This window comes from Aphis gossypii, chromosome 2 (assembly GCF_020184175.1).
Source record: "Aphis gossypii isolate Hap1 chromosome 2, ASM2018417v2, whole genome shotgun sequence".
Lineage (NCBI taxonomy): Eukaryota > Metazoa > Arthropoda > Insecta > Hemiptera > Aphididae > Aphis > Aphis gossypii.
Genome location: NC_065531.1, coordinates 14,290,666 through 14,306,489, shown reverse-complemented (window position 1 = coordinate 14,306,489; position 15,824 = coordinate 14,290,666). Strand labels below are relative to the sequence as shown.

The window sequence follows — 15,824 nt, the reverse complement described above, 5'->3', positions numbered from 1 at the left end:
TAGCGGCGACCGTCTCGACGAACTAATGGGGACGCGACCGAATAATAAACCCTCCCAAAACGACAACCCGGTACCGAAAATACGCTTCTACAACGGCTACAACACAGTTTGCTCGAACTTTTACCTAAATGACAACTGACTTTCACACGACTATATAGAACACGTTTACAAATAATATGTATGACCAATAATATTATTTTTTTTTAAATAGCTTGAATAAATTCTAGTCACACTTATAAAAAATAATAATAGTATTTAACGCACACATTAAATACCAAAATACATATTAAGTAGTAATAACTAAAAATTAATTCACATACAATTTGCCATCACTTATAAAGCTAATGTAGTATAATTTCTATCTAATCTTGTTTTGAGGTGGGTCTAACCTTACATTGATTGACAATTTAATTACAATAATTCTGTTCATAACAACATATTTTGTTAGTACCCCGAAAATAATTATTTGTTTTGTATGATTAGGTAGGTACGTCAAATATTATGTTATAATAATAATATTGGAGTGAATCGCACACGTTGTTTTTAATCCCAGTATAGCAACGAGATTCAAATTTACAGGACGACTTCCTTATCCGTACGAAAAGATGCATAACGCGTGGGCAAAGTACCTTGTTGATATGAGTTTTCAATAATGTACATTAATGATTTTTTACACATAATAACATAATATATCTCGAACACGGTACATTTGATCGCAGTCGCGCCACAAGAGCGCTGCCGCGATCGAGCCGCACCTATGCGACATTTACGCTTAGTATGCGTATATATACGGTATACATAGATGTGTTTCGCGAATCATTCAAGGTCTTCGAACGAGTCGCGTCGACTATAACGTTATACAGAGTGAGCCATAATAAACGGATAGATTTAGATCCGATGGTGTTACTACTCGTTAAGAACGGGAAGGGGGTAAACATGTGAAATACCTGACATCAGAGCGTATCTGTGAAGGTATGGCCATCATTTTTATGGTCTATAAAAATTTGTTTCTATCAATTATTTGAGTTTTTTTTGGAGGGGGTTTTTTTAAAATGCATCCGTTTTTTGAGACACGCCCAGTAATATTTTCGGTGGGCTTTTCCGTCGCGATCGTCTATATCAAACAGGGGCGCGTCCGGAAATTCGGTCGAAAAAATTTTACAAAACGCACCGGGTGCATAATCGGGTCGCGTCGCAGGGTACAGCCGGGTAGAGGGACGCGCGCCCGCTATTGATCGGCGGGCGCGAGCAGCAGTCGGGTGGTCAGAAACTCGCGCACAGCACACCGCATCCAAGTGTGGCGGCGGCGGGAACGCTCAACCGGCAGACAAGTGCGTGGGTCCCGGCGACGGGGCATCGATGCACATTTCAGTTGGGCGCACGAAGCGAGCGCGGTCGGAGCGAAGGGGCGTGGGAGACGGGCCAAAGAGCCGTCCGGCCGGCGATCAATATTTTTGTCATATAACGGCGCGGCGGCAACGTGCAACGTTGTATACATGGCGCGCGCGGTGCGTCGGCATGCAACGTTGTACAACGAACGATGACAGCGGCGGCGACGGGATAGCGCACCCACGTGAGTGGATGGGTGGGTGGGTGTATGAGTGCGCTTTGAGAGGACGACAGAGACGGCGGAGGTGAAAAAATATATCGTGACAAAAAAAAAATTCTCAGATCGAGTGACCGATACATACGTCTTGCAGCAGTCGGCGATACGGAAACAATTAGTAACTGTGTGTGGGGAGGGGGTAGACGAGTGCGTTCGACGAGAATACGAAAACCTAAAAATTTCAAAAAAAAAAATTCGATATCGGTGAGTCGGCGGTGTGGAAGAGGACTGCAGTGGGGGGGGGCTCGCGCGAAGGAGTATTCGGGTGCGGGCGTGAGCGCTTTTCACAGTTGGCGTGGTCGGCGGGCGAGCGGGCAGGCGCGAGAGCTTTGGGCGCCAAGCACGCAACTCCGGGCGACCGCGGGGGGGCCGGCGGGAGGTACCCTAAACACGCCCGGCTGGGCGGCGGTTCGTCCGCCGAAAACGCGATAGCGCACGCTCGATCAAAGACGCGACGACACACGCCGGCGCCGCCCGGCCCAAGTGCCGAAAATAAAAACGCTCCAAGGACCGGTGTACACCCGAAAACAAATTCGCCGTTCGAGCGACGGAGACGTATTAAATTCCGAAAAAACGCGTCTGGTTTTCGGGATGCAAATCGATACGCGAAACAGAGGATTAGTCTTTAGAAAACGATTTTAACAAAACGCAATACAATATATTGTACTAATAATCATATAAATACATATTTTAATATTCGTGCAAAACGAAAAAAAAAATGTGGATCCGTATTAACTTAGTTTTTATAGCAAAAAATTTTAAAATTTGAAACGTTTTTATGTGTGGCGAATGGCTAATAATATATCCAAACACATCGGACCGTTGCGGCCGGGTCGGCAAAACGATACACACGTAATAATAATATCGTATTATTATCATATCGTTGAAGTCGATTTAAGTGTAACAGACAAACGTACGGATGCACGCACACACACGCAAACGCCATGGGAGAGGCTGATATTGTTATTATTATTGACCTTCGTCGCGTTCTCGTTTGGCATAATATGCACGCACACACAAGCACGCCGCCGTCGATGCTTACCCGTCTGCGGTGTTATTTTTGTTTACGATATCAAAATAAAATAGTATACGCACAATATTAAAATAATATGTAATCGTATAACAGTCATAACTATTATTACCATTTTTATGCAATCAAAACGATATATTCTTGTCGAAATCCAATTCGGTCGCCGACGGCCCAACGCACAATGCACAACTGACACAATGCAAACTATATAGATATCTGTCATTGTAATATGATATTATATAGTGTGTTTTATTATATTATTATATTATAGTAATGTCGCACACAACGCGACGCGCGCCGATATAGCCAATTACTTTCACCGAAATCGGTTCGATTACTGTTATACTATATTATTATGTAGGTAAAGCCTTGATGACGACAAGCCAGTCACACGCGACAAAGATGAAGACAACGAAAGAAGTTAAATTCGACATTTTTTTTTTCTATACGATAATTTTGTCAATTTAACCTACACCAGGGACATCCAAACACCGACCAAAAACGAGACTCGCGTCACCCAATTAGAGACATGTTTAAATAATAAAACTACCAGACTAAATAGAACAATAAAGTTGACCAATTAAAAGCATAGGTACTTAACGAGTCATGGCTGCGGGACACTAAACTCGAAAATTTAATATTTTAAGAGCCATAGAAAAACGTAATAAAAACTGTATGGCAAATAAAAAAAAAAAAATAACACATTAACAGACAAAATTTTATTGTTACGTAAAAACCCAATCAATTGATATTCGTGTCTAAAAAATCTCAAAATACAGTTATTAGTATTAACTATTATTTTCTTATTACAAAAACTTATAACAAACGGATGACCTCGACTGAATGGAAAGTAAATCTACATATTAAGGCCATTTAATATTTTAAGAGTAGACTTAAATCTAAAATTATAAACTTAAGTTAATTTTAACATTAAATAAAAATTATTTAAAGTGAAAGTTGAGTATATTAGTTAATACAATTTACACTAAAAATCCGTTACTATCAACATTTTATAAACCAATTTCAAACATTTCGATAAATAGCTCCATTAAAATATAAATTAAAAACAATTATCTCATAACATTTACATTGATACTTAATTGTATCAATGAATCACTAAAATATAAGGTAAGATAACATTGCATAATAATTGCACATAATATTACGACTAACGTTTAATTTACTAGAGAGTAAATATTTATTCATCTAAAAAATAATAATTTAATTAATAATCATTGAAGTGTACAAATAACCAAGATGATTATCTACAATCAAAAAACAAAATTATCATGTAAATGATTTAATTTCTTACTGATAATCATTGGGCATGTAAGCCATGTATATAGATTATAGATACTGAGTAGGTATTTTAATTTAACTAAATCGTTTTAAAAATGTCAAATGAAGGAATTTTTTCCAAAGATCAAAAGTTATCGGATCAATAATTGCTAGTTCTTATAATAATAATAATAATAATGATGATGTATAATAGTCAATAGACGGACGGCTGGGCAGGAAATGTCAAAAACAAAACAATCTTTACATACATCCTGTGCCGAGGATTACGACGTGTACTTAAATAAATTATTCTATAAATACATGCGACCTTGGGTAAATTTTTTATCAATTTGTTATAGAGTAGGTGGCGGCGGTACGATGTGGTATGTTTAGAAAAAAATACAACGAAATGGATGTGAACAGTAAGCACATGCGTGTTGTTATTATTATTACTATGCTATTGTTACTACGACCAAAATATTAATATTCTATTAGCCTAACCAGCCAGCCAGTCGGACTGAGTTGTCCAATGAAAGTAAAACTACACACCCACGGACTGATCCAAATAATATTTTGATTTACTTTTAAATGAGACCATTGTACTAACAAACAAAAACTTTGTGCTCATTTACGCTAGGCGAGGATAAGACTAGAGAAACATAGTTTATTATATAAATTATTATTATACAAATTATGATTGATACATGATTAGTGAAAGATTTGTTGACGAGACCCGATCTGTGAAGTGCTTTGCAGAAGTAATATATTATGCGCGTATTCGGTGGTTAGGAGGAAAAGAAACTGGTACACCGGAAACGGTTCATCAACGGAAACATCGACAACTACGATATACTATACAAACGGACGGCGGACAAACAATTTTGGTGCACTCCCCCGCACTCAATTATTAATAATAATATTAAAAAATATTTTGCTGAACTATACTGGCTACAAAAAGTACGTTACCTTTACGTGATAGGAGTTGAGCATGTGCCGAGGTAGCCGATTGAATGTGCTGAAGTCCAGGCGGCGGCAAAATATGCCATTGCCGTTCATGGATGACTGCCTGTGAGACAAAAAATAAGTTACAAAATTAATACGTATTGCCAATGATAGGGAAAGGGGGAATTGATAACCCACAAATAAACCAACAATAATAATCTTTAAATCTTCTATAGTAAAGCGAAAATGCAATACTATACATCACTTAACATAAATTTGTAGGATAAAAATACATTTTTCATCATTTGTTATATATAAATATATATTTTGTATTTTTTCTGTTGTTTAATATGTTGTCATTGTAACACATTGACAAAGCTGTCGCATTATCTGGGTCACAAAACAAAAAACCAATAATATTATTTCATGAATTATGATAACAGAATTATCATCACATTATTTTTTTTAAACAAGACGTTATAGCGCCTTTTTATTTTAATGAACACTTATGTACTATTATTATTTCACGATACGAGTTATAGGTGCCTACAATTTGTTTCTAAGCCATAAAATTTATTTCAAAACTCGTGTACGGAAACAAACAATTATAGGTTTTAATTTCAATTTTTGTGAATAAGTTATTCCTCTCTTCTACAGTTTTTTTACATAGTGACATTGCTACACTACGCCGATATAAGATATTGTAGTTAACAATAATAATAACGCGATAACACGACGAATAAATAGGACAAAAACGTATGCGCCACGCGATGACTTGCACACATCACACACACACACACAAACACACATGCGCGCGTGATTGTCGAGATTACGGGAATGGATAATATCGTGGAGAAATGGTGGACAGGGGGAAAAGGAAGAAGCCTTAACCTAACCCAACGGACGACGCGTTGTCAGGTGCGCGCGACCGCCGGACGTACGCGTTTACGTTTTCACGTCGTCTATCATAGGCAGGAGTAGGAGGAGGAAAACGAGGAATAGACGGCCGATGGTTGTAGTCTTATTATATTATTATCACACGCAACGCGCGGGAGACCGTGCCCGGAGGTTAATTTTTTTTATTTTTAATTACCATAACCGATATTGGTAAAACGTTATGTTCCATAATCGTATAATTTACCTCGCTCTCGACTATACCACGATCACACGACGACGAGAGTAAACCTGGTTTCGGTCTGGTCGTCGTCGTCGACTCGGCGTTTTATTATTAACGTCGTAAAAATAAAACTCGCACCACACACACCGAAGTAGACGACACAGCGATTTTTATCGTCCGCGGTAGTCCTGTTTCGAATCCTCTCGGAACGGTTGTGGGTCATTGGTGGTTGGTCTCTATCGCTCACACACGACCGACACACACACTAAGGCAGAATCTCGAGAAAAAAACGATCGTTACGCAATAAAAGTAAAATATATTATTACAAAATAATTTAATAATAATAATATAATAGCCACGGGCGACGACAGACCGAACTCCACCACTCCACGTATTTCGCACTCACGGAAAAAATTGCGCACCGAGTGTGTTTAGTCGGTAGTTTTGGTGTCGGACGAAAGAATTAAAACTAACGTAATATTTTGCGTGTTGACGACAATATATGGTGTGTTGTATTGAATGACCACCGACATGAGCTGCCCGGTTGCAGTTATTCGTTTGGCTTTGGTTGGTTTTTCAATCGGCCGACATATTTCGTAAGAATAATAATTTTTAATATGAATTATCGCCGAGAATAATATTATTTTATTCGCAGTGGTGAACGAGACCGTACGAACCGTAAACAGATTTATAATTAATACGTAATTAGTAAAAAAAAAAAAAATTTCTCGATTTATTTAAAACGCAAAATGTTTACACCGCACACGATTACTATCGTGCTGCGTTGATACTACTGCTACCTACTATACAATATACCTATTACTTCTTGTCGATATTTTTTGTAACGTGAAATCGTTTGTACACTTGTGAATGACATTAAACAGTTTTTATTTTCGATATTTAATGCGATTTTTAATTGCCAAACAACGCGATATAATAATATTGTACACCACGATGTTAGTAAAAAATGAAAATTCGTTTTCTATGCTGCGTTCCACACTGTAGATTAACGGGTGTGGTCAGCACATGCATTATTATCATAACATATACGTACATAGTATGAGTACGGTTAAAACATGGAATATTATATTATTATAGTCTGTCAGTCAAACGATTCTCTCGGTAATATTGATTTTGATGAGCGCGCCGTCGCCAACTGAAATATACGTACACACACCACCACACACTCGCACGATTATCGAGCTAGTTATATACGTACTTCGTGTCGATCGGAAGAGAGGTGAAGCCTTTTCGGAACATTTCTCACTCGAGATACATGTGACGTTCGATTGCTCAATCGAAACGTGTAATATTATGTTTATTTTTTTTCTTTGTATAGGTGTCGTAATTTTATGGATGTACACGTCTAGTTGATCTGTTAAGCGTTTCAAGGATGACGTACGAGTACACCACATCGACGTATCCCGAGAATGTTAAGATAATTCATTTACAAACGTCAAAATTCGAAATAAAAATATTTAAAGAGTAGCCCCTGCCACCAACCGTCGACGGATGAAAAAGATATAATGAAGGTTACCAGTGTTTCAGCCGTTGACGTGGTCGTCTTTTCATTTTGGTACAAGCGTAAAATAATACTGTAGTGTTATATCAAATGCAGTTATGCTGAAGCGGGTAGAATAGAAGAGGCCCAACAGTAGCAGCACACATGCATATTGTTAAACAAAAAAAGATGCCACCGCAACCACTGAGCGGCGGTCGTCGTCGCGGTCGTTTATCGACGACAGCCAAAAAGACTTGTGTGGGCTTCACACGGTAAAAAATATACGTTTAAAAATAAAAGGACCCTAAAATTTCATCCAATCCCAACACGAGACCCCGCCGCTGTTCCTAATAATAATGGTTCCAGAATAATGTATGTGTAACACAAAAACATAACCTAACCCAAGCAACCCAACCAGTGTGACGGCAGCACTGCAGCAGTGCAACGACGGTAATCTCTTCAGGCGCATTGGAGTATAATAACTGAAGTGTACCGACGAGGAACCGGATATGCACACAAACAGCTGGCACGGCCCTCACACGTTTGAAAAAAAGAAATGGAATCCAGCACTACGGTCGAAATACAACAACAAATCGTACAAAAACTGCGTTTCGAGGAACACACACAAAAAAAAGTTTTTAACTACTGCCACTAATCAGTTATCATTTTCCGACTCTCGTTTCTCTAGATCGCTGGGCCGAGGTGATAAGGCAGTAAACAATATAGCCAGTATTTTTCCTATATATGATGGGGTCGACCGGTCGACGAAACGAACGTAATATATTATACATGCGTACGACGACACGCCGGGTGAGTCACGTGGAAGGGTGAGTAGGTTCACAATGCATAAAAACAAAAATAATAACAACATAATATTATTATCATCCTAAAATGTTATATTTACATCAAGTTATCGTAGGTCAAAATTTAGATCACATGTGTAGCGGACATGCGATCGCTGTTTTCGACTGTTAAAAAGGGTAGTTTAGAACTATTGGGTAGTACACTAGTACGTTTACTACGTTATGGGTTTAATATAAAATGAGATTCAAAACAAAAATATTCATAACAAAACCTTTACTCTAACGTCGAGTTCACGGATGTTTGTAACTAAAAAAAAAGGTAAATTAAATACCAACCAAAAACCAAAGGTGGATTGAAGATGGGATCTCGATTGCGAAAACAACGTAGATATGTTAAAGTGGTAAAGAAAAAGGTCACGTTTTCAATGCGTAATATATATATATATCGACCAAGCGAAATTATTACATACGATTATAAAGTAAATCGCAAAACGGTGCGAATGCCGCTTAGAAAATTTTGATTACGCCGCACCACATAATTGCATTCCAAAGCGTTTATCCGTACTAAAATAAAGCTGAAATTCGAATAAAAAACTACTGATTAAACAAAGATTATCTCAACTAGATACGTGGGTAGAACCTATATTCATAATAATATAACTGATACCTAATGCTGTTTTTGCCGTTTTCACAACAGAAAATATAGTAAATATGTATACCATAACCGGAATTTCCCAATTTAACAAATCTACACGAGCCTGATTTTCAATCATTCAGTTGTAATTCGTTAAAAATACACTTGTAACATAAAATTATGGAACTTGGAATTATATAATATTATCATATAAATTGCAAAAGCAAAGTAAAGAATGATTTACCAGAAGGTTAACACTACACACACGAGTAATAAATTAGAGATACATTAATATCATTTATAGAATATTATCATATTGATGACCCTTGTTCTAATGTTTAATACAGATAATGATAAATGTACATAATGTGCGTCCTTACCAAGTTCTATAGGCCAACTGGTTAGATAAAAACAACTTCGTAAAACCGTCAATTCATCAAGTTTATGATATAAAAATATCCTTCATTTATTATGTGTATTTATAACAGTCACAACAAGTAGTACTATCGAGTCGACTGTATACCGACTACAAATTAATGGGTTGATTTGATTGAAGGAACTAAGGAAGGAGGAGTCAGTAGCGTAATATATTAATAACAGTACAGGCATTTTTTAACCAGGAACTTATTACGAGGTCTTTACATCGTCTGAACTTTCGGATTTCGACCTGATTCTGATGTGATCAACGAGCTAATCTCTCATCCAACACTGCAGAGCACATACATTAATTATTATTGTTATCGACAGACTGTGGACTCAGAATAATGATATAGGCGCCCAAAAGGTTGAAATTAGCATACGCGGGTCGGGGTCTCGTGACAATAACGTAGGCCGAGCGAAGGCGAGAAACTGAACCTTGAAAAAAAAAATCAAGCTCCGCGCGCGCGATGCGTTTCGTTTGTTCGAAACTAACTAGGTATAATCACGTCATGATATAGTATTAAAATAATAACCAGTGGCGAATGGCGTAATTTGTTCATTTGTGGGGAGAGATGATATATTCTTAACAATTTTTTTATACACACAAAACCTCTCAATACAATCATCGAGACATTATGAAAAATGTAAAATATAAAGTCAAATAATTTTATAATAATTTAATATTCGCGTACAATACTTATATTATATAGCTGTTATAATACACATTATACTGCGTTGCCGACGTGCGTTGTCGATCACCCACGATAAAATCATAATAATAAATAATATTCCACTGTTTGGCGGTTTATTTTTGTAACGGAATTTAATATATTACTGGTTTTTATACCGAGTGTAATATTATGTCAGTCGTGTACGACTACAACGGCGCGAGCATAGATATTGGGTTTTTTTTTTGGGTATTATTTCTAAACACTTGTACTTATAAATTATTATTATTATCATATTAGCGTTAAACGAGAAAACACGAAAAACGTAGTGATGTTTACCGCCCGCGTATTTGGAAGTCGTACACTACTACAACAACAGGGATACGGCACAGAAATCCCCACCGCCTCGCGATTACGCGCCGCCACTGATTAATAACGGACGGGCCACTACGCGATACGTTTGCCCGAGTCGACACAGCGCCACCACCACCGTAATTACAATAATACACGGGCAATAATAACAATATTATCCGTATCGGCTCGTTTAACACGCGTTTTAATTGGCCCGCGGATAACACTAACCTAAAAAATAATAATAAATAACGTGAAAAAAAAAATAAAGACCAACAGAATAAACAATAATAATTATTAATGCTTCAGCCGAGCCGTACACACACACACACACCACACACAACACACACACACACATACACGCACACACACAAGCGCACACAAAAGTCAAGGACAACCGGTTGGCGGACAATGCGGTCCGCCGCCGCCACGGCGATTCGAGGAAAAAAACGTACACACACCGGTGTATGATCGGTGTAATAATAATAATATAATATTATAACCGACGACCACTGCCGCCGCCGCACACATAATAATATTATTATTATTAAATCGAAGCGAGTCGTCTTCGCACACCCCTTCGGACCGGTACCGTAGTAGAGGTAAGGCGCAGTAGTATGACTATACAGCTGCTGAATGACCGTGTAAGACGGAGAGAGGTGTCATTGTCGGCTCTGCCCGTTTTCCGAGAATTCGACGAATATTCACACGACCGAAGGAACGCGATGTAAATAAAATATAAAGAAATAATAATAATAATAATAATAATATACTGCTGTTATTATTATTATAACTACCAATACCACGAGGTGTTTGTGACGACGATAGCTGCTGTTACGACGGTTGTGTGTGGGGGGGGAGAGTTCCACCATCTGTAAATTCCGAAAAATTCTTTCGGGTCCCGAGTTTTATTATGGCCAGGAATATAATAATATAATAATATAACATAATGCCCGCAACGTTTCCCGTTCGTTTATGGCGTTCGGCACGAGTTCAAAGACGATGTGGTCCGGGAAAAGGAGCCTCCTCCTTTTCCGCCGAAGCCGAGTGTGTGTGTTCACACACAACAACAACAATGCACACGAACGGTTCTAAAGACGCGCATTTCTTCCGATATTCGTTTATTTGTTGTCGATTTTACAGGCGCCGTTAACAGTTCAAATTTATATTATTTTATTATTATTCTTCTTATTATTATTGTCGTCTTCCTCGCACGCCGATTCGAAAAAACGGTCAGAAGCGAGAAGGAATCTCCTGTCGCGCAGGTAAAATCAGTGGCGCCAAGAACGCGCGATGCGACGTAAAACAGAACCTGTGCAATTCACGGCACGTCTGTGCGCGTCGACGGAAAAGCAGCATAAAAAAAAATAAAAAACCAGTCGTTCCTAAATTCGTTTAAAAAATCAGACCGAGTCGACGACAATCGAAACGCGAGACCGGACTGTATCGGCGGCATTCGGCGCGCAACGAACCGTTGTAATTATCGCGACGTTTACGACGATAGATCCTAATATGGAAATCGATATTGCACACGCGCGAACGATTATAGAATATATTTTATAATCGACTCGGGAGAGAACGATTTGAACGAAACGAGACCATTATTATTATATTTAACCAAAGTGGAAACAACACAATTCTGTTGCACTGCACCGGTGCGTTTTCGTGTTGTACGCATCAATAGTAGTAGTACTCTACACAGCTGGTTACTATGTGTGGTGCACACATATTATTACAGTGTACTATAACACTTGGGTGTCAGAACACGGGCAAAGCGCGGCGCACGGTAGCGTGACGGATATTTCAAGGTTGTCGTTGGAGGAGCGTACGGATTTTTTAATAAAATAAAAAATGTGTACAAACAAACGTTGGGTAATCTAATATATATTATTAATTTCATCTAGTGGTCAATTATCATAAAAAAAAAAACCACCGTTACTTTTTAATAATACAAAAACATTTATTGAGCCCGACGTGATGCACACACATACATACACTTGGCGCGATGGTAAAAACTGATAATTACAACACCGACCCAACCACCGCCGCCGTCGCTATCGTGTACGAGACCAAAACGGAATATATTACACCTAACAACCGCGTTGTTGATATTTAATAATAATTATGAAACATTCTATTACTCGAGCCCGGGAAGAGAGCACACACACACCGAGTCGTGAGGGCAGACCCCCATAATAATAATAAGTAATAAACTAATAACAATAATAAACACATATGCACCACACACACTGGTATTACATAAATTATTTACTATTGGTTGTCGAGAGAATGAAAAATAATACAATGATTAATATCCATATTTATGTGTTTCGTCGGAGGTTGGCATAAAATAGTCTACGAGATATTAGTAAAACGTAAAAAACAGTAAGCGCATGGCATATTTTTAAAACGCGTTGTGCGTCATCGTCGACATTTCTCTCCCCTCGTGATCACCCACAACCTCACTGAGGGTTGAAAAAATTTTGGGTTTTAATTAGATCGCAATATTTTACGCAAAACACCCCACGGACTTCATCACGATGCTCGACCATGATCTGCACAGGGATGGGGGGCAACGACGACAACTCGTCGACATGCACGTATACCCTCCGCCCACGCCGAAAGGGTTTGTATTCCAAGCGAATAACGAACCCGTAGTTAAAAAAAAGATGTATACATACATATTATGCACACGACGGGAATGCGAACATGCCGACCTGGCGACCCTCTCCTCACGGTTAGGTCGTAGATTTTTTGACCCTCATTTTTGAGCCAAAAAAAAAGTAAAAAGCACATCCAGTGTGCGACATACCGATATTAATATTATGCATGCGTACTACATATTGCCATTGCTTCCGAATACGATGTCAACACGACGTTCCGTAAGTGTTTACGAACACGCTTAATTAAATATTTTAAAAAGGTTTTGTTTTTTTATTATTTCCTCCCTGTTTTAATGACAATGCGATCCTGCCCACACATGCACCTCACAATTTTCTCGCCACTGGCGACTACTAACAAAAAAAAAAATCGGAGCACTGTTTACAAAACCGAAATTCAACGCCGCGCGCCGCCGGGTACCAAATAAAGGGAGGTACTACATAATGTACTATAAATGTTCACAGATCTACCACGTAAATGAATATGAACAATAAATGTTATTTAGTTTTGAAATAATACTAACACTAGTATCAGCAGGTATATTTTGGCGTGTTAAATATAAAATTATCCCACCTAAAGAAATGATTTACTATTTACATTTATATTGCATATTAGTAGTTATTAATAGTTATTAAGCTATCATCTATATAAATTCACATTATGTATAATAAAATATTTAAGTTGGTATTTGAAATTATCAAAATAGACATGGACACATAATATAATCATGTTATTGTATTCATCATCTGTAAGTGTAACACTACTAAGAAGACTTATTGTTGTGATATAATTAGATTTTGGGATACACAGACTTGTGTCACAAGTTTTGAGTGATCAAAAGAAGTCGAAAATACAACCGTCAAAAACTGGTATTTTTCTGACAATTTAAATATGGAAGCAAACATTCAGGGAAAACCACCTAGTCAACGCCACCGAGAAGTACAAAAATAAATGAAATCAATTATTCTAAGACATTAAAATTAAAACGATATTAATAATATAATCATCTCATAAGATTCTGGCGAATTACCGAAAAATAATAATCTATTGATAATTGATAAATGTTGTTTACGAGATAGTACTACAAAAACCCGTTATCGTGTAGAATAATAACTACGGTTGTTTACAGAAATGCGATAATATTATATTGTCATATTATAAACGAATATTTGTAAACATTTTATTTATCCGTCGTTTTTACACTTCTAAAAATTCAACGCAAGCAAAAAAAAAACCCCGGGATGCATGGAGATCGGTCGTAAATATATAGAGAACAATCGTAATCTAACAATTTAAACAGTGGGATTTTTTCAATATAATAAAAGAAAATATGCAGATTTTGTAACACAAAAACCAAAGCCAATGGTAAAAACTAAAAAAAAACATTGAAAATAATATTTAAAAAATACTACGAGTCTACGACGACTGCAATAAAAATATATTATAATCGTTTCCAGGAATCCATCTCGAAGTTTCGAAATAATTACTTCACTTACATTTGGTCACGCGTGCACAGCTCTACTTCTGCACGAATATAGCAAAATAGTAAGCAATGGTCTATATCAGAGATCAATATTTAATATTTTTGAAGGACTACTTTAAACAATGTACACGTTTATCCTAAGTAAATAAAGATAAACTGAAAAATAATGTAAATCGCATTACTGCCGCAATAAAAAATTAATTAAAAAATTAAATTACAGTCTGTGAAACATTACAAAAGTTCGTCCACAAAACGCCATTTGGTGACCCCGAGTCTTTAATATAATTGACATTATAGACGTGCAGGGCAGTATATTACATAAAAAAAATTAGAGCCAATACATCTCAAAAACGTAACACGAAGAAACATTTTATTATCCCGTCTAAACAACAACAAAACCCGATGAGCACCAACTGCCGTCATCAGTGGACGTCCTTCGACGAATTTTTCATCAACACGAACACATCACAAGCGCGCTCGCACACAAAAGAGACCCACGTGGTCTACCGAAATATACTATTTTCCCGCCAACGCAGAAAACCTTTTTAACGATCCCTTTGGAACGTCTCAATGTTAGAGTATTGTCAAAATTAATAACTTTAACTCGTGCGCGATAACGACTTGCCGGCGCAATAACGTATTTAAGGATGAGGGGGAAGGGGTGAGATATGAGAAATGGATTCCCCTTGAACTTTAATTTGTTTTAATATTTTGTATTGCAAAAAAATATTCGTCTATAAATGTGTATGTATTTTTATAGTACTGGAAAATAAAAAAAATAGTTTAAATGTTGATGACAAGTATCAAATAACAATTATTTTAATTAATGCTCAAATGCCCAATGTCTGTTCCGTTAAAATTAAACAAGGGAACATATTATTATTCTAAATTTATACACAATATAATATTACAAGCAATAGTGTTATTAGTAGGCACGTACTATAGCATTATAATAATAGTTAAAACCCAACTAGACGAGATTTAACATGGGTGTAATAATAAATTACACGAGTGACCTTATTGACTTGTCAAAATAATACAAAAATAATAATCCGTCAGGTGAAGTCATTTGTAAGTTAAGTTTAACTCATAGAAAGTATGATGGATTTTGTATAATCGATGCATCTTGAACGGTTATATTATTAAGCATTAAATGCTTTCAATATTATTTTGTAATAGCATTGAAGATTAAAACTATAACTAAACTAAGGTTATCATTAAATAAATATTGAGTATACCACTCAATCGTATTTGAAAGGTACCTATATTTTGATTTAGAAAAACATATATAACTCCCGTTTCAAGTTACAACGGACTATATTATATTATA

The 15,824-nt window shown here is 37.0% G+C and overlaps 1 protein-coding gene across 3 annotated transcripts in view; it reads right to left on the bottom strand.

The window, feature by feature from the left end:
• LOC114129662 (headcase protein) overlaps positions 1-15,824 on the bottom strand; it is a 55,241-nt gene that overhangs the window by 36,625 nt on the left and 2,792 nt on the right. The window contains exons 1-2 of one of the 3 annotated variants that reach the window (XM_050202363.1): positions 5,055-5,161; positions 4,881-4,980 (exon numbers count right to left, since the gene is read on the bottom strand). In XM_050202363.1, the coding sequence (XP_050058320.1) occupies positions 4,881-4,970 (90 nt within the window). In that variant the 5' untranslated portion in view covers positions 4,971-4,980; positions 5,055-5,161. Of the gene's footprint in view, positions 1-4,880; positions 4,981-5,054; positions 5,162-15,824 lie in introns of those variants that run through there. The other 2 variants (XM_050202364.1, XM_027994459.2) reach the window with 2 other exon arrangements.